The sequence below is a fragment of the Xiphophorus maculatus genome, chromosome 5 (assembly GCF_002775205.1).
Source record: "Xiphophorus maculatus strain JP 163 A chromosome 5, X_maculatus-5.0-male, whole genome shotgun sequence".
In the NCBI taxonomy this organism is placed as follows: domain Eukaryota; kingdom Metazoa; phylum Chordata; class Actinopteri; order Cyprinodontiformes; family Poeciliidae; genus Xiphophorus; species Xiphophorus maculatus.
In genome coordinates this window covers 17,564,543-17,588,857 of record NC_036447.1, presented here as the reverse complement: position 1 = coordinate 17,588,857, position 24,315 = coordinate 17,564,543, and the positions used below count along the sequence as shown (strand labels likewise).

The 24,315-nt window shown below is 38.7% G+C and overlaps 2 protein-coding genes and 2 non-coding genes across 6 annotated transcripts; 1 reads left to right on the top strand and 3 right to left on the bottom strand.

Moving 5' to 3' along the window:
• Nucleotides 1-413: 413 nt before the first annotated feature.
• Nucleotides 414-6,464, top strand: exosc9 (exosome component 9). Its single transcript, XM_005803066.3, has 12 exons — nt 414-639; nt 1,433-1,527; nt 2,108-2,227; nt 2,390-2,492; nt 3,453-3,590; nt 3,673-3,755; nt 4,276-4,408; nt 4,733-4,821; nt 5,586-5,732; nt 5,829-6,007; nt 6,116-6,197; nt 6,294-6,464. Exons 1-12 carry the CDS (start codon nt 574-576, stop codon nt 6,355-6,357), a joined length of 1,299 nt encoding a protein of 432 aa, XP_005803123.2. The 5' UTR covers nt 414-573; the 3' UTR covers nt 6,358-6,464.
• Nucleotides 6,465-6,651: 187 nt separating this feature from the next.
• On the bottom strand, nt 6,652-6,723 carry trnaq-cug. The gene has a single exon. It is a non-coding gene; the product is annotated as a tRNA-Gln (tRNA).
• A 290-nt stretch (nt 6,724-7,013) lies between these two features.
• Nucleotides 7,014-7,087, bottom strand: trnai-aau. Its single transcript has one exon. It is a non-coding gene; the product is annotated as a tRNA-Ile (tRNA).
• Nucleotides 7,088-9,120: 2,033 nt separating this feature from the next.
• LOC102228116 (high-affinity choline transporter 1-like) lies at nt 9,121-23,332 on the bottom strand. 3 transcript variants are annotated; one of them, XM_023333054.1, is made up of 10 exons: nt 23,214-23,332; nt 22,086-22,174; nt 18,995-19,222; nt 18,181-18,294; nt 17,864-18,019; nt 16,834-16,982; nt 16,343-16,486; nt 13,643-13,796; nt 11,453-11,670; nt 9,121-11,321 (listed from the first exon to the last, which is right to left on the bottom strand). In XM_023333054.1, exons 3-10 carry the CDS (start codon nt 19,176-19,178, stop codon nt 10,758-10,760), a joined length of 1,683 nt encoding a protein of 560 aa, XP_023188822.1. In that variant the 5' UTR covers nt 19,179-19,222; nt 22,086-22,174; nt 23,214-23,332; the 3' UTR covers nt 9,121-10,757. The 3 variants fall into 3 exon arrangements, with proteins under 3 accessions (XP_023188822.1, XP_014325733.1, XP_023188821.1); XM_014470247.2 differs by lacking the exon at nt 22,086-22,174 and having other exon boundaries at nt 18,995-19,202; XM_023333053.1 differs by lacking the exon at nt 22,086-22,174 and having other exon boundaries at nt 23,214-23,331.
• Nucleotides 23,333-24,315: the final 983 nt, after the last annotated feature.

Here is a 24,315-nt window from a genome sequence, read left to right as displayed (position 1 = left end):
TTTTTTTTCTGTGGACGTACACAGCCTTGGTCTATCCCTTGAATTTAGATGCTTCTTTTATGTGTAATGATTTAGTAAGCGTTAAGTTACATAAATAAAATCCTCTGGAAAACTGTAAGGTCAGGGTCCGTACAAACATGTGAATATGAATAGAATAAAATAAGCTTACTTGGTGTCTTTAGTTTTTAATCTACGCTTTATCTTGATTATATTTTCTCCCAAAAATAAAAACCTTTTGCCCTGCATTTCGAGAGAAGACTATTATAGAGCTTGGACGTCCCACATTTCCTGCTTACATTGAAAGCAGCATATGTCGTAAAATGAAATCAGCTTTATTTGGGATTTGGGTTAGTGAATGTGGGCTGTGTTCGGCTCAGTAGCTGACTCAATTGGAAGTGCTACACTAACGCCAATGATCAAACGTTTAGTTCAGTTGATATATTTTGTGTTTAGTCTGTCGAGCTTTAGTGCCGTAAATCGTTCTTTCTCGCGCATGCTCGCAACGTGTAAACACAGACTCCGCATGGTTTCCTGAGAAGTGATATAAAAGAATATACTAGAGAAACCGTCAGCATGAAGGACACACCGATGTCCAACTGTGAGCGGGACTTCATACTGAAGGCCATCGAGGAGAAAAAGGTGTTTATTGTAATCCTTTTATTTCGTCTAAAGCTAGAAAACAGTATGAACGCAATTGTCGCCATCATTTTCCAATTAACACAGGAATCAAATTGGAAAACATCCAGATTGTTGTATAATTTCCTCACATGTTTTATGAAGAAGTGAGGAGGACACATACGTGCATTTACTTGGGTGGTTTGTGAGAATGGCTGAATAGGTAATTTCTGTTTTTTACTTATCTCAAAAAGTAACGTAGTTATTAATTATTAGTTGTGGAAATAGTACAAAAAAAATACCCTAACCAGAATATAATTTTTCAGGAAGAGTAGGCAGTGTGTGCTCTTAGTGTTTTCTGAAGATAGAATGGTGTCGGGAGTTGTTTTTTTCTTATCACTAAAACAAACATCGAAACTATCCGTGCATATAGTTTTGATTTCTATTTTGATTTCTATATTGATTTCTATATTGATTGCTATTTGTATATCCTTAAGTCCCCTTGTCGAGAAATTCCCTTTCATATTTGTCTCGCTTACTAAATATGATATTTTAGGAAGGTGAGAAGACATACAGCAGGAGTAAACTGTTCAGAGCCAAAAAGAGGCATTTATTTGGTTCTGGATTGAAGGTTAAATATACCAGCACAATAGTGTTTGGTGTATCATTTATTGTAACAATGCATCTTGACAGTAAACCTCATACTGCCTGGAACAGTATGTCAGTGGTATTTTGGTAAGAAAAATACCCGCCACCCAGAATAGATACCAGTGCTTTAACACGTACAATTTAATCTTCCTGCCGTCTCTTCCTCTAGCGCCTGGATGGGCGACAGACGTATGATTACAGGAAAATAAAAATCACTTTTGGGACTGACTATGGATGCTGCTTTGTGGATCTGGGACAAACCAGGTGAGTGTGTGGTCAGCACTAGAACTAGGAACCAAAGCAAACCAGTTTGAGCTCAGGAAAATGCGTAGGCCCGATACTAACATGTGATCTGTTTGGTCCAGACTTTCCCACTATCTTTGGTGCCAATCCATCATGGTGGACTGCAGCTGGCAAAAGCAAAAATACAATCCAAATTGTCTAAATTTGAAAAATAATCTTGTAAGATTCAGGATGTCTATTACTGTATCAATTTCAGCTTGATTCCTTTTGCTCTTGTTGGAAACTATGGTTATCTTCTATTTACAATCAATAGTAAATAGAAGATGTTTTCTCTTATACTTTTTTTTGTAAACTACAGCTTAAATAATCTTTTCAATATTTTCTTCAAGTTTAATATTCCCCCTTTTGCCAGTGCAACTGGAAATTGTTTCCTTTATATGGTTCTGTGTTTCCGTTACAAAGAAGATTAAGTTTCTGCCTCTAGATGTGCCAAGCTGGTAGAGACACACCCCAGCAGACTTTCAGCTACAATTTCAGTAAAAGGTGGTTTTACACACTATTGACTTGGTTTGTGATTGAGTTATGTGTCTCTGCTTCTCAGGGTCATGGCCCAGGTGTCATGTGAACTGGTGGTGCCAAAGGAAAATCGTCCGAACGAAGGAATCATGTTCTTCAACCTGGAGCTGTCGCCGATGGCCTCCCCGGCTTTTGAGCAGGGAAGGTGAGGCCAGCCCAAGGATTCGGTTTATTCTGCAAACGGATCCGGCTCCCGGCGTAGCTTTCCATCCCCTCTTGTTTACCCTCTGCGTTCCATTACGCCTTAACGAGTTTAGTCGGCCTGTTGGAGCAGAAAATCATTTGTGGGATTTTGTCCTCCCTGCAGACAGTCGGAGCTGTCAGTGAAGCTGAACAGACAGCTGGAGAGATGCCTGAGGAACTCCAAGTGCATTGATACAGAGTCCCTGTGTGTGGTGTCTGGAGAAAAGGTGACGCACACGGCGAGACACACACTTCCTAAGCTGAAATACAACACTCGCAGTTAAACCGCTCACATCCCAGCTGAGGAGGCAGGGACAGCATTTTTAAAATTTATTTTGGTGAAACTTCATACATTTTAGGCTCCAGACTATTTCATGTTTATTTTTAGAGAACCTTACTAGTTTGAGGCTATTTTCATATTCACCTCGCTCAGTTCTCAGTTGACAGCCCAGTTGTTGACATCCTCGATAAAAATGTACTAAAAACCAACTGGAACTATTTCCAGAGACCGGAACAGACCGAGACGCAGGTGGGCATCATCTTCTCCTAAAGACAGGTTCCCCAACTTGTATGAAAACAGAACACCATGAACTCTTTGAAGTTTTGTGAGATTTACATAAACATTTAGAGAGACGACCCAGCACTGGAGATCGTGCAAAGAGGTACAAGTGCAACTGTGTGAAATGTTAAAGCAGACATTAAATGAGTCTTCTTTAAACTTTACCTTCTGAATGGCGATATTCAAGTTTACCCACATGGTGACACTGTCTCCATTGTGTGTTTTTTGAAACCTTGACAGCACTGATGACCACGGTTGGGTCTCAAGGCCTCGTGTGCTACGTATTTTAGATGTCACTCTGTGCCAACACACCTGAGTCAAACAATTGGTTTATTACAAGGACACATCTAAAACCTGCCTGCAGGACACCGACGCTTACAGACTGACGTTGGACACGCTGACTTTTGAGCGCCTTGTCCTCCACAACATGTGACTCTGTATGCTTTGTATGTGTTCCCTTCACAATAAGACCTTGGCTTTTATTCTGAAGGGAGCTTAAAAGGTCCAGTTGTACGCAGTCACAGACCACCTGGCCGGGCGGAGCTGTTAAAATGTTTGACCCGAGCCCCAACACAGGGCCTATGAAACAACTAGATAGAGCCTTGTATTGTGTGTGACCATGATTCAGGTGTGGCAGATCAGAGTAGACGTCCACACGCTGAATAACGACGGGAACCTGATGGATGCCGCCAGCGTGGCCGCCATCGGCGCTCTGTGCCACTTCAGACGACCCGACGTCAGCATCCAGGGAGAGGAGGTCACGGTGGTGAGTCAGCCGGGTCCAACAAGGAGAGGCTTTATAGTCAGATGTCTTCATCACAGCATTTTTTTTTTTTTTCTGTCTGCAGTATAGTCCAGAGGAGAGAGACCCCATTCCTCTGAGTATCTACCACATGCCCATCAGCGTCAGCTTCGCCTTCTTCCAGCAGGGGTGAGGACTCGCTTTTGTGTCTGTTTCTGTATTTAGAATACCAGAAATAAATCCATACATAAATCCAGATGTTAGCTTGCTTCTTCAGAGAGATGCGCCAAAATACTGATTTGGACTATTTAATAACAATCAAATTTACTATGGATTTGAAGTTTACGTCAACAGTTTTTATGTTTCAAAAAAGGCATTTTTCTTTAGTCTATTGAATTATGTGGTAATTTTTTTTTTGTATGGCAAATTCATTTCTAAGTAACGTAAATTTAGAATAGAATCTGTTAAACTTTGTTGAAATTTGAATAGTAGAATAGAACAGACATATATTTTGGTGTTGTTCTCCAGCTGGAAATGATTCTCATCATTCTCCATCTATATTTAATTTTTAGTGATTTTCACAGATTGCTGCTGAAGCGACTATTATTGATCTGTAATAACTGATCTTTCTGAGGGTGTCGCCGCTTTATTACATAACAAATAGAAATCAAATTGGAGTCCCGCCATGTGAATGCTGTCCTCTCTGCAGAACCTTCCTGCTGGTTGACCCGTGTGAGCGGGAGGAGCGAGTGATGGACGGCCTTCTGATGATCGCCATGAACAAACACAGAGAGATCTGCTCCATTCAGTCCAGCGGGGGCATCATGCTACTGAAAGAGCAGGCGAGCAGACTAGAACGCTTCTTCCAGCGTTCTAGTCTGGAAGAAGACTAGAACTTCTTCCAGACTAGAACTTCTTCCAGACACAAAGTTCCAGAACTTTGTGTCTGGAAGACACAAAGTTCAGTCTTCCAGTCTGAACTTTTGTCGTTTACTTTTAATGCTTTGAAGGGTTCGCACAGTGCTCATCCAACCAGTTTCATTCAGGATTGTTAAAAAGGCCATCAAATTAAGTAGAAAGTCTGTGATTATTTCTTTATCATGGTCCTGTGTTTGCATTGATTTTCCATGTTATTTTAATCCATTTTTTTCCCTCTGTTGCTGAAGGTGATGAGATGCAGTAAAATAGCCAGCGTCAAGGTGTCTGAGATCACAGAGCTCATCAACAAAGCTCTGCTAAACGACAAGACTGCCAGGTGAGCTGTTGGGTTGTGATGTATTTAGTTTGAGAGATGTGGACTCCAGTCAGGTGTTGGAACAAATTATTAGATTTTCTTTTGGTTTCAAGGGGTTGCTCTGAATGCTACTTAAACATTTCTTTAAGCTAACATTAAATTCCAGCCAGCTCATAGTAACTTCTCACAATTCACAGACACAACAAAGAAAAATGAAATAGAATTTCATTTCTACAAAGCAATCTAAAAGAAATTAATTTAACCGGGTAAAGCATGTTGCCTGAAAACTTTAAATAGAGGCAACACATAACGTCCTCTTGGCACTTAAAACAATTATTTAAAGCTAATATAGTGACTAACATATTGCTATTTTTTTTTTCCTTTTTGCTAGCAAATTAAATAATGACTCAAATGGTCACATGAGCAAATAGTTGCAGATTCCTCCTTAGATAATTACCAAAAAGATTTGTTTGCTAGATTTACAGTATTAAAGTTACTTGGTAATATTGAATGATTTCCTCTGTTTGTTATGTGTGGGCATGCAGTCACTATGCTGTGAGTATGATCTGGATCAAATAATTTAGAAATTCTTTCAAATGTTTGTTTATTAGTTTGTTATTACTTTGCATATTTTGTCAAATGATCTTGACTTTGGATTTGACTTGAGACAAAAGGTGGAAAGACCTGAAACTTACATGTGATTTGCAAAACGGTGACTTGGTCCCAGCTCTGGAAAATCCTTGGAGGTAATTGTATCAGTGTGTTGTGTTTTTGTAATTCCCCAGGAAAGCAGGTGGGAGGTGTGGTTTTGCGGAGTCCATGCCACAGGAGCGAATCACAGCTCTGAAAACGGACCAGACAGCCGTGGAGATGACCGATGTCAGTGAAACAGCCAGTAGCATTGTCCAGACAGCCGTAGCCCCACCTCAAACGTATCCTGAACTGATCTTAAATAAGAACAAAGGAAGACTGAGAGTCATATATATATTTATATTTTTTTAGTTAGCCTCTTTAACCCCATTCATCAGGGTGCCATCCCCATCGGTGCCAGTCCCAGGGGTCGGACAGGTAGGGGAGGGTCTGCGCAACACCTGGGGCCTAGAAGAAGAAGAGGAGGAGGAGGAGGAGGAGAGCTGTGGAGGGGACAGTGTGGAGGAAGTGACAAAGATGGATGTGGAACTGCATCAAGAAGACAAGAGCAGAACAGGTTTGCTTATTATTGTGCGAAAGTCATAAAAAAATTGTTTATAAAATACTTACATTTTTTGTCACAAGTAAATGTTTCAGATCATGTAATAGATTTTTTTTTTTTTAGTGGATGTTGTGGAGATATTAGATAGTGATGAAGAGGAGGAGGAAGTGGTCATCCTTTATCCCGAGGCAACAAAAAAACCTAAGTAAGTGCACTTGATCTTCCTTGTTAGAGCTGAGAAAGTAAACAAATTGTTTCTGATGCTGGTTTCACTTTCTTTCTTTTTTTTTTTTTTTTTTAGAAATACAGGGTCCAGTTCTGGCCAGAAGGGGGCAGGAGCATCCAGGAAACAGAAGAAAAAATGATTCGTATTGCAATTGATCTGACAGCATCGAAAAATAAAAAAAAGTAGAATGACATCGAAATGCAATGAAAATTTAACATTGCGCTAATAAATATATTTTTTACATAATTTGCGCTATGACCAAGGCTTCATCAATCATACATATAAATCAAACATTTATAATTTTTTTTTCATTGTCGGGTTTATAAAAAACATGTGGACAGAGTACCAGCATTATTTACAAGTGCATACATAAATGAGATGTATACACTCGTACAGATCATATACACTCGTATAGGGGACGTAAGAAAAAGACAGGTTCCACCGAGATTTGAACTCGGATCGCTGGATTCAGAGTCCAGAGTGCTAACCATTACACCATGGAACCCGCACTGGAAATTGGCATCACCCATAGGTATTTGACCGAGCAACATTACAACTAGTTCTGTTTTTTTATTTAACATGTTTATCTTTTACTTTCTGCTCAATGTCTAGCAACCGGATAATCTGTCACCACGTTTTTTTAGTTAGGATCTGAGTAGTCCTGGAGTAATAGTTTTATAATCCTAGCAAAATATTGTTCTTTAATACGATATAGTGTCGTCTTCTGCCGACTAGTTTATCATTAAATGATTAGGTTAATGACTAAAATGAAAAACATAATAATAATAAAAAAACTGGCCCGTACGGGGATCGAACCCGCGACCTTGGCGTTATTAGCACCACGCTCTAACCAACTGAGCTAACCGGCCACGGAAGTCTGGCACATCAGGTCTCTTTATATCTCTTACCATGTGTACATGCTGAGATAATTTGTTAAGAAGTTGAGAATAGAATAGAATAGAATAGAATAGAATAGAATAGAATAGAATAGAATAGAATAGAATTACTTTATTCATCCCAGCAGGGAAATTATTTTGCAGTTACAGCAGCATAGAGACAAGACACACAACAACCACCACTGAGTAGCAATTGTAGGCAAAATAAAAATAAAATATAACATGCTGTCAATATAAAAAGCAGCTTAGAGCAGTCCTTGCAAAGATTCAAAAAATGCAGATACAGTATGTATATGTAAATATATGTACAGCAAGTGTGCCACAGTGCAGTTGTGCAAAATTGGACTGATTAGTGCAGAACAATGATTTAGCTTTTATTGTACAGTGAGATGGCATGTGGCAGGAAGAATTTCCTGTATCTGTCCCTACGACAGCGGAGCTGGAGCAGCCTATGTGAGAAGGTGCTCTGCTGTCTGTCCACTATGTGGTGGAGATGGTGCTGTTTATTGTCCAGTCTGAGGTTTAGCTTGTCATGGGAGAACAACCCTAGTCATATAGTAAAAACTGTACAGGAGACCTTCAGATGAAAGCATTTTCATGTTACAATAGTTACAGATTCAACACCTTCAAGTCTAAATGAATTTGAGCCACTGTATGTTGCAAAAGACAAAGGGGTAGAGACATGTCACAAGAGTCTTGGGAATGAAACTACAGCTAAAAGTGATTCTGCAAAGTATTTACTCAGTGAACACAAATACTTGCCACACCTTTTAGATTTTTATTTGCAAAAATTTAAACCACACATCTTTTGCCCTTGACTTCACAAATGTCTCCTGCTTTGTGTTAATATCACATCAGTACTCAATGGTGTGCATTTGTTAAGTGTTTGCTTGCTAAAGTTTCTAGTATTTCCTCCAGGCATCATTGCCAGATATATCCCAGATAACTAGGAACTGCCACTAAGTAATGATGCTTACTGTGGTAGTAGGTATAACTTCAGTGTGATTCAAAGATTACTATATGTTTTGCTTTCTTCCTCTGACTATCTCATAAGATACAGTGATATCATATATGATCTTTTTCCCCACCAGGCTCCATGTGCAGCTCCATGAGCAGAAAAGTACCAGACAAAGCAAAGTCTCTTCTGTCTTCATGTCTACCATCTATGGGCTGACAACGATAGGTTCCCTCTTGATTTATTAAATGGTAGAGGTGGAGATTAAGCTCTCTATGTGACCAGTGTTGCACAACAGTGTAGCTGTTCCATCCTTCTCAGCAAACATAATGCACACTTAACCTGTCTCTACAAAGTTAAGGGGCTGGATTTACAAAGCTAGTTTTATTTTAAGTCACGAGGGTTCCTTCATTAACCGGAAGTGCGATTTAGCTTTCATCCGATTTATTACTTGGGAACAAAATCTTGGAAAAATCTTAGATGGAAATGCAAAGATGATACCAATGCTAACTTCAGTTTTAGAAAGTATTTGCAGTCTGGTGTCAAGTGACTCAATAGGGAACTCGCTGCACTGTTGGGTTCAGCTGCTTCCAAATCCTCTGAGGTTTTCTTGATGCCGCTGAGAGAAATCAGTAGAAATACTGATTCTGAAATTTACGACTTTCTCCTATCATCTAGCTTAACGATAGTTATGAGATATAATTCAACTTAGCAGCCTTTTTAGACCCCTAACAACAGCCAGTGCCATTGGCATGTGGTGACAGCGGAGAAAGGTCAGCTTATAAATTCATCCAATCTTTGGAGTTTGAATGAAATGTTCAAGTTATTAGGATATTGGTGAAATTATAAAGCCAAATGCCTTAAGGTTTAATACATTGATACACTGACCATGTTCAACAGCCCATTTCCTCCAGCTGACATGGCCGTCTTCTGGTGCTGGGACATAATTCAAATATAACTCCTTGAAAGCTTTCACACCAGATACAACAACAAGAAAAATATTAAAAAATCGTAGATTATTGGGCTCTGGTACAAATACGGACCTTCCTTCTTAAGCAGCAGAACATTTTTATTTAAGAAATGCAAGAAAGTGCAAAAGTAAAAAATTTTTTTTACAAAGAACACATGTGAAGAATCATACAGATATAAAAACATTGATGAAACTGTTTTTTTCATCCAGGTATTTGGCTCACATCTTATTAATGATACAGGTACTTTACAGTGCAGATATTTTGTCTCATATCCAGAATTTCACAGTTTGGTAGCTGTTTTTCTCTTTCTACCCCACAGAGGCAAAATGAAATGTTATTGTTTCTAAAAGCACTGAAAATGTTCACATGTATGACTAAACATGATTTTTTTTTTTTCTAATGTCAAAGAGGTCTAAGAGAGAGAAGAAAATCACCAACAAGATATCACATAAACTAATAATTGGAATGCTAATGTACCTGAATAATGCTAAGTGACTAGCCAATTAGGGCTAAGATTGTTTAAGCAAACCTACAGTAAATACTGTGTAATTACAAAACACCGTCTTTACTCTCTTCATTTGTGCTTTCAAGCTCGGGTTTCTACGCAGCTGTTTGAATAACAGAGTCGTGTGAAAGTGTATTTGCCTCTTATGTATTTCTTCTGTTTGTATTTTGTCAAACATAAATATTTACAAATATCAAACAAAATGAAACATCGGGCTAAGTTATCCTCAGTAAAACCAAAACAAAAAAAAGTTTTCATTAAGCACATCGAATATTGTTGCATCCGATCCAACATGGTTAAAATATTATCTAAAAGAAAAACACAAAGGCTTGTCTCACATTTCACATGATCCTTGCAACCAGAAAAATATAGTCAGCTATGTTACATGTGTGGTAAACTAAGCATTTTGTAAAGTGAACATCATAACAGTCAAACACGGTGGTGGTGGTGTGATGGTCAGAGGCAGCTTTAGTTCTTCGGGATCTGGATAACTAGCTTCAATTGTTGAAACAATGAATTCGTTTCTCAAGCAGAAGATTGTGAAGACTTTCAGTTTGTGACATTAAGCTCAAGCGCACTTGGTTATACGGAAGGCCAGCAACGCAAACATTAAATCCATCAAATCCACATCTGAATGAGTCAAACTACCCAGAGTAACTGTTTTGGAGTGGCATAGTTAAAGCCTGGACATAAATCGCTTCAACGTGATGTGGCATGCAGGCTGTCATGCTCAAAAAACCTCCGATGTGGCTAAACTGAAACAAGTGGACAGAGAACAGTGGGCCAAATTCCTCCACTGAGAAGTAATGGACTCCGGTTATCACGTTCAAGGGTGGCGCAAATAGTTATTAGGTTTAGAGTTTGGTTTCAATAGCTTTTCTTACTCACAAATGAAATCATCTGAAAACTGTTTTTTGCATTCACTCAGAATATCTTTGTTTGATATGAAAAACCATATAATTATCCAAAACGTTTAAGAATGGCAGAACAGAAGATATCTGAGGAACACAGTATTATAAACACAAGCTGTTCCAGGTTTAGAGAGCAAAACATTCTCTAAACATTTTGCTCTCTAAAATGTTTAGAGAGCAAACATTTTAAATTAATGCTATTGCAAAATAAATTGGAAAATAGCTAGAACAGAGGGCCTCAGTTTCAGTTGACAATAGGCGAAAACTATGAACATAACTTCACATACAGAATGAACAACATTTATATTTCAGTTTGCGACAATGGCTGTAAAGCCACTCCATGGCTGTTCTCATCACTTTCATCATCATTTCCTGCTTCGTCTTTCAGGTTTTGCGCAACACCGTCCTCTGGTGGTTCAGTGACAATACGTCTAACTTTGAAAACGTCCCATTTTTCAGGCAGCAAGCTGTGGTTAAACATGACCACAGCCAACCAAGAAAAAATCAATATGGTTACCAAGGTGCACAGCATGGACACTGTCCTAACAGGAGACTTCTGGACATAGATGCCGTCTTCAAGAGTGCAACCTGGAAGGTGAAGAACAACAGGAATGCCCAAAGTGTTTTCTCCCAACAAAATCCTCACAGTCACCCCCACAATGTAACCCACGGTGGCGCCATAACCATTGGTCACTCTGAGGAAAAGGACAGAAACCAAATGGGGGAACAAGAGGGTATAGGAAACGTCTGCTCCAAGAATCCAGAGGAGCAGGGTGCTGTTGGTGCAGAACGTTATTGATGTTCCAACAAGACCCACAACTACCACTGATGCCCGAATCACCCACTGCATTTCATTGTCTGAGGCCTGGGAACAAAAAGCCATAGAAGAGAAGATGCTTGGTTATTTATGTGAACAGCCATCCTGTCTATTTGGGATTGGTTAATTTGTTTGGTTTGGTTTTAAGGCTGCCGGGGTTGAACCTTCAATCTTCTTACCTGTGTACGGAAGATGTTTTTGTAGATGTTTGCGGAGAAAACAGAAGTTGCAGATAACAGAGCCGAGTCTGTGGAAGACATGACGGCAGCGGCCACGGCTCCAATTCCAATGATGGATATGTAGGACGGAGTGAGGTACTGCAGCGTGAGAGGCAGGACGAAACTGTGCTCCCCGCGGAGGTAAGGAGGCGGAGAGCCGTACTGAGTCAAGTTCCAGTCTGGACGGGAGAAATTCACAACATTAACATTGTGCTTTATTTTATAATTAATGCTTTTTTTTACATTTTGTTGTGCTTTTTTGCACAATGACAATAAAGGAATTCTGATTTTGATTTATTTTACTCATGCAGAAATGTTACAGCCCTGGTCCAAGTTCTGAATTTTGAAGTAGCTACTCAAAGCATCATCGTGATGTTTTAGTAAACCCTGAAATTTCTGAATTTGATTGATATGAACAGATTCTGAGCTACAAATGTTAAAAAAATCTTCTGTCACCAGCTCTCACATTGTCTGTGCGTTATTAGAGCCACAAATTCAGGATTTTAAGCGACAGACATAAACAAAAAGTGGTTCAAAAATTGTAAAGTGGTAAAAGAAGTAACCATGGATTTTCAATTTTTGTAGATGATAAGTTGAGTCTTCCACAAATCTTCAACTACTTTTAATGTGATCCCCAGATATGATCCACCCAATGCTTTCAGAAGCCACCAAATTTGGAAGTAAAGTACACCTCTGAGTATTTTAACCTGAGTATCTGCAGCTGTTCTGTGATTTGTTGGAAAATGTCAGTGAACAAACAGCTTCAAGGAGACCAACCACAGCAGATAGGTTAGTGGTGAAGTTGTGAAAGACGTTCTGGTCACATCAGATCAGATGTACCACAGAACCTTAACGCCATCCCCATGGCGAAACATGGTGGTAGTAACATCATGCTGCAGAGATGCTTTTCATCAAAGAAGCTGGCTAGGTTTGGTTAAAAGAAAAACTGTGCAACAGTTAAGTCCAAAATCATTCAAACTCCTGGCATATTTAGATTCAAAGTAACTTTTCATTTGACCAACATGTTTCTTCCAACATCAAACCAAAGTCTTGACTTTAATCTGATAGAGGGTGATGAAGATTAGAGTGATGACTTGCAACATCAAGGGTTTAGTGGTCAGCATCAAAGATAAATGATCAAGATATCAGTGGAAACTTGCAAAAAGCTGCTCACCAGTTTGTAGAAGAGTTTGAGCGATGCTATGGTAATAAAGCTTTTCTATTGATCTCTGAGTGGAGCTATAAATCATTTTTAACACTTTCTGTGTTTTCTTCTTCCTACAGAAAAGTAGTGCGCTTATCACTTTGTTCTTTGTTATGTAAGGATATGTTTTCTCTTGTAATACTGGTTACTTGTTTGTTTTTAAAAACCTGTTTGAAATCTACTCGACTGGCCTACCACAGACTTAAATCCAACTGAGAATCTGTGGCAAGATAAACTCAACTGATCTGGTTCTATAAAGTATGTGAAGTATTAACTTGGGAGGACATACACCGCACTTTCCAGAATTTTGGTTGTCCAAAAAATTCAAACCATCTACCGTTTTCCTTCCATTTCACAATCAGGTATTACTTTGTCTTGATCTGTCTCAAAAGACGCCTAATCAAATAATAAAATGTGTGGTTATGACATGACAAAGTGTGAAATTACCAAAGTCTATCAATATTTTTTGCAGGCAATGTATGACTCTACATGGCTCTACATGGACACACCAAACAAGAAACTGACCTTTAGCAGCAGTGGAATAACACAAATGCAGTATGTCTTATCTTCCTGCTGCTTATTTGAATATTACCTGCACTCCTCTCTATCTGGAGTAGCATGTGTTATACTCATATGGAGACTATTCACAAACATTTATTTATTTTAGGTTGTGTTTGTAAAAACATAGCAAAATCTGGGATTATTTCAAACCTACAACATACGACTTTTACTCAGAGTCGTTATAAGTTACTCTATCAGTAAGACTATGTTACTCAGTAGCTCGCGGTTGCATCTTGCTGAAGTGTGGCATTTATTCAATGTGTGGTTTAAAAGTTATACAAATGGATGTCAGAGAAAGGCAATATGGCTCTGAGGTATCATTCATTGTGAAAGGCTGACCAGCATTTACTAGTTAATGTGTACTTTGTCTTTAGCGTAGTTCTTACCTGTGGAGGCAGCCACAGCCCCCACCAGAGCAGGAGGGATTCCTAGAATGGCAATCAGGAATGCTGCTACAAAGCAGGTTAACTGGGCTGTGCTTGATGAAGATGCCGACAGCGTCCTCTGGTGGAAGCATTGGAATGAAAGACTACCAAGTCCCTGAAAACAAGTGGCAAAGAAAGTAAATTCTACACACAAAAAGCAAGGGCAGCAAAAATTGAAGAGGAAAATCCACATGCAAAAATACTGGATCAGCTCAGAACAGTGTCGTATTGTAAAGAACCCAATAAATCGCCAAAGATTATTTTTTTATGAAAAGGAATCATGCTGAAAAGCCATTGGACAATAGAGCTACAGACTAAACCCACCCCAAATTCAGTGGTTCAAAAATAAACTTCAGCCCTCTATGGTTGGCAGATTATCAATGTAACCTAAAAACTCCATCTGAGTTTTTAGGTTACTCAAAACTAAAAACTCAGATCCTGCAGATGTAAAAGCAAATGTCTGCCCACATCTGCTTTTATGGCCTGCAGTGTTTAGACAGGCCTCGTGTAGCAAACTACGTCTCCCAACTTACTGGGTGAAGTCAGTTTGGATCAACACTGTTACTTCCACTGTGTGTCTTCTTATACAAATCTAATCAAAACAAACAGCACTATTGTATTTTGTTACTCCTGTCCTATCATTTTAATTACCTCTGGCGGCAACAACTCATACTCTGCAGTCATGCTTATCATTTTTATCACACAGTGAATATATTTAACCAGGTTTTCCAATTTAAAGGCATTCTACAGTCACATTAATGATTATCTGTCCTACAACTGCAGGAAGTGTGACGTGCTCAAGTAACAATAAAATTAAATTCATCCAACAGATGCCGACCTGAATGGATCTGATCCATGTAGCACTAGTTGTAAGTTTCAATCAGAAAATTAAGCTTGTCCTCATTTTTGAATCAAAATACACGCTCTTTATACCTCTTTTGACTAAACTCAACAAAGAACATGCTGTTAATTGAACAGTTTAAAATCCAAAAAGCAATGCAATTAATGAACAATTAGTAATAAATAAAAAAAAACATTTTTCTGTATTTCACCCATGCACGGTCATTTTGGTCACTATCTGACTGATTAGTACCCTTATGATTCAAAATAATGTCAAGTGATGCTGAAAAGATATGTTGGCCAGAATCCTTCCATATTGATATGAAAGTCTGATGTGATAAAACAGAAGATTATTGTTGAGATGCTAATCAGATATAAAGAAAATTAATTGAAATGGGATTTTCTTCTAACTCAGAAGAATAGCCAAGGGCAAATTTTTCTGATAGTGTGTCATGGCAGTAAATTTCCAGCAATAAATAAAGTGCTATACAGGCAAGAGCTTGCATGTAAAATGTTACAGAGGATTTGCCAAAGTCTCAAAAAGCCATTAAAGAAAGATGTTTCAAGACCAGAAAATAAGCTGAGAAGATAATAATTTTTCTACACTTAATATAGAAGATATGTGAATGTGAGATAGTTTTTTACAGTCACATACAGAAATAAGAATAGATTATTTTTCCCCAAAAGAACAGCTTTCAACTAAGTTGTAAAAGACGCTATTGGTCTGGCCGTCCTAAATGACAACAGGAAACATTGGAGCTTTAGCTGTTTTGAATAACTTACAAACGTTTAGTAAAACAAAAAGTTTTACAAAAAGTTAAGGTGCTGATCTTTTTGACTTTTGCTACTTTAATGCTCTTTTTGTGGTTTGCAATTATTTTTTTTCTTACATTTTTGCTTTAAAGATTTATACTGTCATATCTGTAAAATCAACTTGTCTGACACGCTGAAAGCTTATTCAGTAAAACAAAATAATATGCAAGAGATCAAAAGCACCGCAGGTCTCACATGTCTTAGAAAAACTAAGTGATTATGATTTAGCGACTCCTTACCAATTATCTGAAATGTTTGACAGCTGCTGGTGCTTCAAAAGGTGGAAATTAGGTTTAGCTTCACTCTTTTCACATAGGCTCTGGTTGTTTTATTAGAGTTTCTTTATGTTAATAAATTAATTTATAATTTTAAATCTATTTTTGTGTTCACTCAAGTTATCTTTGTCTGGTATTAAAATTAGTTTGCTGATGTTAAACACAAAGGTGTTACAAAAAAGCCAAATCAAAAAATACGTAAGATGAACAAATTTATTTTCACAGCACATAAACTGTACAGTGTCAGTTATAGGATTAAGATAACCTAATATATCAATATCTTTATTTTTCCAGTCCTAAAACCTAGGGCTTTTGGAGATGTTTCATCTTAAAACAATATATAAGATATAATCTTAATGGTTTTAAATCAAGATGACATTATTGTGCTTATTTGAGAGAAGAACTGCTCTGATGTGGACTCAGTTTGGTGTAAGAGCTGTTGCAAACTAGATACTAAGATTTCTCTTCAAAAGTATTTCAGTGTAAATGACGTCGATGCAACTATCTCAAGAAACACTGGGCTCTAGAAGTGAGGGCGGAGGCGGAGTTCAGCGTCTCACTGCAACACCAAAATCAACTGCATGATTGTTTTAGCCAAGCTAAAAAGAGCTGTAAGCCCGCCTCATTGTTTTGTTTAGCACACTTTTCGAAATTGTGTCAATTGATGAAATAAAAGGCATATGTGTTTTATTAGGCCCAGTGTTAAAGAGGTAAAATATACTGACCAGCTTACCAGCATTAACCAGTCATCGATCCACTTCCAGACTCTATCTTTGTCCAGACTTCCAACCCATGGCTCTTGAATTGTGTGGTTGAAAGCCGTCTCAGCAATGTTAACAGATGTTTTGTTCAGTAGAAGAAAGGGTACACACAGCCACTGTACACAGACCAACACACACAATGAGCTCATCAGACTGCAGGCATCAGATGAGAGCAGCAGGAAAAAACATGAGCCATACCGATGACATAAGACTTCATAACCTGGATATGTTTGTGAAATTCTCCAAACTTTTAGCACTCAGACAATTGTGAGTACCAACTCTTACAGTGGAGAACTATAAAGGAATTGTTACTAATACTATAGCAGCGTTAGATGACTAATTAGGATCAAAATAGCTTTGAAATGATTTAAAACTCATTAAATGTGGAAGTAGAAGCAGAAGTAGATTGTCAGATACTGTACTGTAAGTGTTGGTGTTTGTAGCAAAGGACCCTCCTACTTACCAGACTGAAGAATGTGAGGGCGAGCTGGATGATGTCAGTGTAGGCTACTGAATAAAGACCTCCCAACAGAGTGTAGACGATAGCCACCGCTGCTGAGATCCACACAGAGTAGCCAAAGTGTAAGTCCAGTATCACGCTCATAGTCGCTCCTGTTATAGAAACACATAAGTTAGAGAAACAAACCCCTCGACTTGCATCCAGTCAAAAAAGTTTTATTGTTTTTATTTCCTTGCCTAACCAATAGAGCACCTTGCAGAAGTATTCATACCACTTGGAGTTTCAAGATTTGAAAACTTGTTTCCATTAGTGAATGTTTCAGTTTCTATACGCTGTCCAATATCAATATTGCTATTCAGTTTAATAACCAATATTTTGATTATATTATGTAAACAAAGTCTATACCCTTTCAACACATTGAAAAAATTACGACACCACTAGCATTGCATCACCTTCCTAAAACAATAGCCTGTAATTGTTTCCCAAACGATGAATTTTGCCAAAAGATGACCAAAAAAAAAGTGGTGACTTTTTCAGAAGACTTCTGAAAGTCACCACTTTTTTTTTCAGAAGTCTTCTTTTCAGAAGAAGACTTCTGAAAAAGTCAGAGGTGCTGACTTATTTCCAAAATTATTTTTGGTAAACAATGACTTTTTAAAAATTGTTTTACTATTTTAAGAAGGTGGTGAATGCTTCTATAACATTCCTTATTCCTGTGCTGCAACACTTTTACATGACAAACAAAACCGAAATGGCCAATTCCCTCCCCTCCTGAAACACATACACAAACTCCAACAGGATGGAAATAAGCATTATGCGTTACGAGACCGATATCGATATTCTTAAAGTTTAACATTAGCTGATAGTGATGCTAACACTGATATATCAAGCATCCGGAGTTTCCAGATGTGGAAGGTGTTACTGACACGCCCCAAAACATTTTCAGCCTCAGATTCAACATGTAGTTTCAACATGGGAAAGTGAGAAAATAGTTCAAAGGGTGACAATACATTTTAAGGAGCTGTTTACTCACCCAGTCCTAACAGAGTGCAGGAGACCCAGAGCACATCCACCAATATGCATGGCAGCACGAGAGCCCCACTCAGCACTCTGCCGTACTTTTCCTGGAAAGGGTCCATCATGGTGACATATTTCTTTTCCCTCATTGGCTTGGCAAAGAAAAGACCACCTAATGCAGGGGTTGAAATATCACCCACTGTCCATTGTATTCATTCAGTAATGGCTACATAAAATGTTTAATAGAAAGGTTTGGATTGGCCCAAACTGCATAGACACATACAGTATGTTTGACTTTAAGATTATCATCTCCTCTTGCCTCTGCGGTCTTACCTATAATGAAGGAAACTGAGTATTGAATCGGCATCAGAGCCCAAATCAAGCCCATTTTGGGAGTGTACACAGCTTCAGCAACACCCAGGATAAAACCTCCTCCAACCCACGTGGCTGCACAAGCACAAGTACAAATTAGTTGGAGTCTGTGCAAACTTAAAAAAACAAACATGGATTTTTCTGCAACAATATTATCCTTTAAAGGCTAGTTTACACATTGTGGGTGCATGCACTGGAGTTACATTCTAAAGACAAATCCATGAATCTGCAAATATTTAACCACTAATATGATGGGATCCACTGTGTAGATTTTTTAAATTTTGCTTTACTCATTTTTTTTTCTAAATGATGGAGAAATACTAAAACAAATAGAGCCAGGGGTAAATCAGGATTTGGCTACAGGTTCAATCTGCCCACTTCGAGATTCACCTGTATCTCTCATATCTCTGAGAGTTGTATAACTTTCTGAGTTAAAAATGACTCAGAAAAATGTTGACAATGTTTGTGTTTTTAAATTTTATAAACAGTTAGGACATCTGCGCACTAAACATTCACACTGATTCAAATAAAGTGCTTGTGTAGTTAAATGAAGTGCATAAAGTAAAACAGTGCAGATATATTCAGGTCTTTTCATGATGTTTCAGTTTCAGTTTTAACTTGTTTCTTTCTGTGGCTTGATTCTGTCCTGACCAGGTCAGCGGCTTTAGAATTTTCCTTCAGTATATTCTGTTTTGTCTTTTCAGCTGCTGTTCATTTATATGTCACTTTCAGCACGCTAGCATATTTGTAATATGTGTTTCACAGAATCCCCCACCTGTCATGGTGAATATTCCAACCACCAGGCTGATATTCCTGTCTCCAAGCAGCACCACCTCAGTCCTGTCTCCACTGCTCTTCCTCTCGGCTCTCCTGGACTTTCGGGCGGCCCAAACTCCCGTGCCCAGGATCAGGATGTAGAACAGCACCACCGCAACCACACCGGGGATGTTAAGAGCCATGGTGGTCTGCTGTCATAGATCACACTGACAGGTGGATGGGATGGCTGGGTAACAAAATACAAATGATGCACACAGTGCAAAAGCGTGCTAGAACAAAGGTAAAAACAGATAGGAAGTAAAAATATGTGTGTTGGAATGATATTTGCTGGCATCCTTTGAACTTGAAAAGCGAAAGGCAAAGTTCACCTGTGTAATTCCAGAAAGAACTTTTCAGAGAATTTCAGAAAACCACATAGAATTGATTGTTTTTGGTTAGTAAATATTAACGAAAAAAGAGAGAAAGATTCAGCATTTCGCACAGCAAGTTAGAAACTGTTGTTGGTTCGTATTTATTTTTATGAATTGATGTTGACTATTTACACATTATTCCATTACAACAGTCAAGTCAAAAAGACTATCAAGTCTGGATAGTTTGGATAGATGAGGGGCTACAAAGACTATCAAGTCTTTTTGACGCGATAGTTTTCAAACACTCAAAAAATGCAAAAATGTAAAAACTGTCAATTACTGCTGATTTAGGATGGCTTTCAAACCAATAAAACAGTTTAAGTAAAAAGGGAACCTGAAGTCAATAGTTTATGTCAATGTCAACAGGGAGGTGATAATGAAGAAGGAAGGATTTCTATCCAAGTGAAAAAACACACAAAGTCTTAACTCACATTTACTAACCTCTTTCAAAAAAAAATTTTTTTTCTTGTTACTCTTTCAAAGAAAGAATAACATTTTGATCAAAGAGTAACATGTTGACAGTTTAGTTGCGTCACCGGTTTTACAAAAGTATCAACAAATCTCTGACAGGGAAAAAGATGTACATGTAGCTAAAATCCCACATACACAACCATGATTGACAGTGGTAAGACACTCCTCCTGGCTCTGATTGGTTGTTTCTGATCAATGGAGTATGGCAGTTGGCCAACAAAATTAAACTGACAAAAAAGCTTTTATTTGTAGAAATATACCCTATTATTTGTTATGAGATGAGTATTTTTGGCACTTTCTGTGATGTCTTTATATTTAGAGTCTTTCTTATTTTTAACTAATCCTTTAACTTGCTAATGTAATGAATATAAATCTAATAGGATTAGACTGACAGTGATTATCGTTTTTTGATGTTTTTCATAAAAGGACTGAATGAAGAAATCGTTAACAATGTGACTTTTTTTCCCTCTCTTGCTCTCGGTGAAGGTGGACGCTTTTTTCTTCTGCTCCCTCCCTGCCCATGCCTGCCCTGTTTTTGTCCTGTCTTCTTCTATATTCTTGGAGCCTTTCTTTACACATCCCCCAAATCTACAAATTATGGGTTTGGTCAACCGTTCTATCATTACAATTGACCAAATCTTCTCGACGAGAAGGCTGGGCACAGGAGAGCCCTCTTGCCCTGCAGGGACACACCTGGCGGGATACACCCTGGATTTATTCATGATAACAGGATTTCTGCTGTTTGGAGCTTGCGGGTACCTGGCTTATCGACAAATCTCTGACGGACTTGGCCGAACTAGCGAACACTCAGGCTGTTGGTATGGACAGAGACGCAAGCTGGATGCGAGTCTTGCTTGTGACTCGCAGCCCAGCTGAGGACTCCAAAAGTCACTAATGGAATGGAATCAATCTTGGAGAAGTTGCTAGTTTCGGTTCAGTGGAACGACCAAACTAATTTGGATGATTGGGAACTGAGATGTATCAGAGAGACTTTAGGGAAGATTAAAATTTATAATCTACCTGACCTAAGACATTTTGTATCTGAATTGGCTTTCCCCGTGTTGCCTTGAAAGGGCTGCATATTTCCAATCTTCTTGAAGATATGTAAACATAACCTCACCCCCTTCTGTTATCCATGCAGCTGTGGAGCTGAGCACTCCCAAGGACATTCCTTGATAACAACATCTTGTCGGACTTCTGCCGGGAGGCTGAGCAACGTGGTTTCATGGCCCTGTGATGTCACCGCCTTCACTCCTGTCTTTGTTTTGCTTTGTGTTTTGTCTGAATGTTGCCATGTACCGTTTTTCTTCCGGCGAGTGACTAAGGGTCATTGCGCGTAACAGAAACCCTGTAAATTCTAGACACTAACGGGTACCATAGAATTGCACAAAAATCCGTGAGGGACGACGGAGTCCCAGCTCGAAATTCCATGAAAGAGGTGTTTGGAGCCGTGTGCCAGAAGCCCATTAAAATGCTGTCTACATCGTTTTAAACTGTGTGATTGTGAGAGTGAGTGGGAATCTCTTCATCTCTGTAGATGCAGAGATTCCTATTCTTCCAACCCAGAAAAGGAATTAGACCAGAGGATACTTACTCATACTAGTCTACCAATCCTGAATAGGAGTATCTAGTTTTTTACTTTGGATCAACATTATTAGCTTTTTCTTCTTTTGCTCTTTCTTTTGGTTTGTTATTTTGTTGTATTTCCTTTTAAATCCTGTAAAGCACTTTGTATTGTCTTTTTGCTGAAAATGTTCTACCTAAATAAAATTACCTTTACCTTTTACCTTTACTTGACAACATAGCCCCTAGCTTTGTTCCCACAAAACTGAGAACCACAATGTTTGACATATCCACTGCAAATGGAGACAGCAAGTAAAACAAAAACATAATTTTAATGGATGGTCACAGAAAAAGTTACAAACTCACTGTGCTAGTAAGACAGATTTTGTTGTTTTGTTAGAGCATTTTCCATGTAGACGATAGGAAGAGTTTTCTCTATCCAACTACAAATGGGGCTTAAAATACTATAAAAAATGTGTTTTGGATGTACTTGTCTTTGTCCAAACATATTAAAATTTTAGATGTTTTCATGTTAGTAGTGCGCCAATTGCAGCTTTCTGGCTGATTGGCGAACTTTAAAAAGCCTGACCAGCCAATTCTGATTTTTTTTTAGCAACTTTCACAGACTAAAATTGAAAATCTGACCTTATTTTTGTGAATTCATCAGGCTCACTCAGATGCAAAAATGATGTAAGTGCAGTGGTCCAAGAGAAGGTTCAATAATAGGAACAGCTCTGTGGAAAGAACAAGGAGTCGACTTAGATCTCCCCAGGTCTAAGCTCCGCCCAATGGATGAACTTTAGAAAAGCTGGATTCACATACAGCTTTCCTTAAAAGTTCTTCAGGTTTCACTTCAAAGATTTTAAAAGTCCTTCCTCCACCCACTAGAATAGGAGAAGAACAGTTCACGAGTGTGTGTCTCTTGCAGGTTGGCTCCAAAGACAAGGCTTTGGGATTCAGGTCCTGGGGTCAGGTTTTAGAGTGAGGTAGTGGGGTCAGTGCTTCTCTGATCAGCTCTGAGTTTTATTGCAGGTGAGGGTGTTTTGATAGTGACATCTATGCTTTCTGTGAATTCACACACTTGCAGCTTAGAAGGAAGAGACATGATGGACAGTCTGGAAAGATTCCATCATATTTGTCCTGGGGGATAGCAGAAAGTTGTGAAACCTGTAAAAGTTCAAAGACTTAAATGCGCAGTAGTGTGTCTGCGCAGCTGCTGCTCTTATGGAAAATTCCATACCAGTTGCATCGCTAACTGACAACTGAACGTTACTGCTGCTGTCCGCTGACTCCTTCCTCCACTTTGCTGCCCAACGCTGCTGCTGCTGTTGGTGGTGACACGTGAAGCGTCCCTATGAAACCCAGCTCCTTCTGTTGACATTACTGTTTAACCCACTGTAAAGTGAAAGCAAGAGAAAAGTCTGTCTGTAAAGTCAGCTTTAACCAGTATCAGAGTCGGACTCTCGGGAGCGCGAAAAAGCGGGTAGATTCCGGGTGCGCGCCCGCTTCTGATGTTGTGACAAGAAGCGTCAGCTGGTTAGAGACGGAGACGTCGGGAGCGCGCGCTGACAGTGAAAGTGCTGCTTCGGTTGTTTAGTAGTAAGTAAGCGAGGTGGATGGTGCGTTTAAAATAACGTCCGTACATCGATGTTTGCAGATTTGTTAGCTATTTAGAGATGACAAATAAAACTCTTTGTGGGCTGAGACGCGCAGAAGTGGTGTAGGAACAAGAGAAAAAAAACATCAACAAAATGAGGAAAGTTGCAAACTTACTTTAAGATGGCATGAGACAGGAGATGAAATTCTGCAGAAGTCCCCCGTGTTGCTGAATGCCCCATTGCTAAATGCATTTTTAATTCAGCTTATAACATCTGGACCGTGTTCAGAAAACACGCCCATTGGTTGCGATATTTTACAGACTCGTTGAGGAACTGCATTTGCGTTAGTGTGGAAAATTTTCGTCTCCTATCAGTTCTCATAAATGGAGGGTTCTGTTGAAACATGTTTGAAATATATTGTTGGATACTTCATGGACTGCAAGAAAGTCCATGAAGACTTTCTTGCAGTCCCCTAAAGAAAAATAGGGGCAACATTTCTGTGGATTATTCATTGTTGCAGTGAAGACAGCTAATTGTGACCTTTAGACGTTTAACCGAGCAGTTCAAATTGTTCATCACGACATGACGCTGAGGATGCAAAATATATGGAAAAATAAGTCAGTTTGTTAGAATGAAAGGCAGTGGAAAACTTTGCACTCTCATGCCCCCTGTTATGGTCAACAATAATGCGCAAAAAGCCCTGGACCACACCCCATTTTTTAGTTAACGTCCCAAGTGTCCGACTTCCTTGTGAATTGTTCTTGATCTATTGTTCAAGATACCTAGAGGTCTTACAAAAATTCTAAAGCTATTTTTGCGCAATTATGGTTGCTTTTACTGCCTCTTTCAATCTGCTCCCTGACACTCTTAAGAAATATCCCATTGCTTATTAAGCTATCTAACATTTTCATTCATTCAGCTCTAAAGAGGTTAATCAGATTTGTAGCTCTTAATAGTAAATTAGCAGATAACTAACTTTTAGCCTATTGTGATACAAGGTGGTCAAAAAAAAGATTTGTTTCCTCCTATTTCTGTAGTTAAACAGTTAGAGCTGTTGACGACACATTACCCTTTAATAAAACAGAATGTCAACTACAATTGTCAAGTCTTGCCTGTCTGGACTGTGATAAATGTTAGCTGATAAGAACCATGCATTAAGTTTTTGTCGAAAGATATTTGGTGACATGAGTTTAAAATGCAGCATAAAAAATGATCAAATAAGTGACAGCTGAGTTAATTGGTCACATTAAATTTAGGTTTCTGTGCGTGTGCATGTT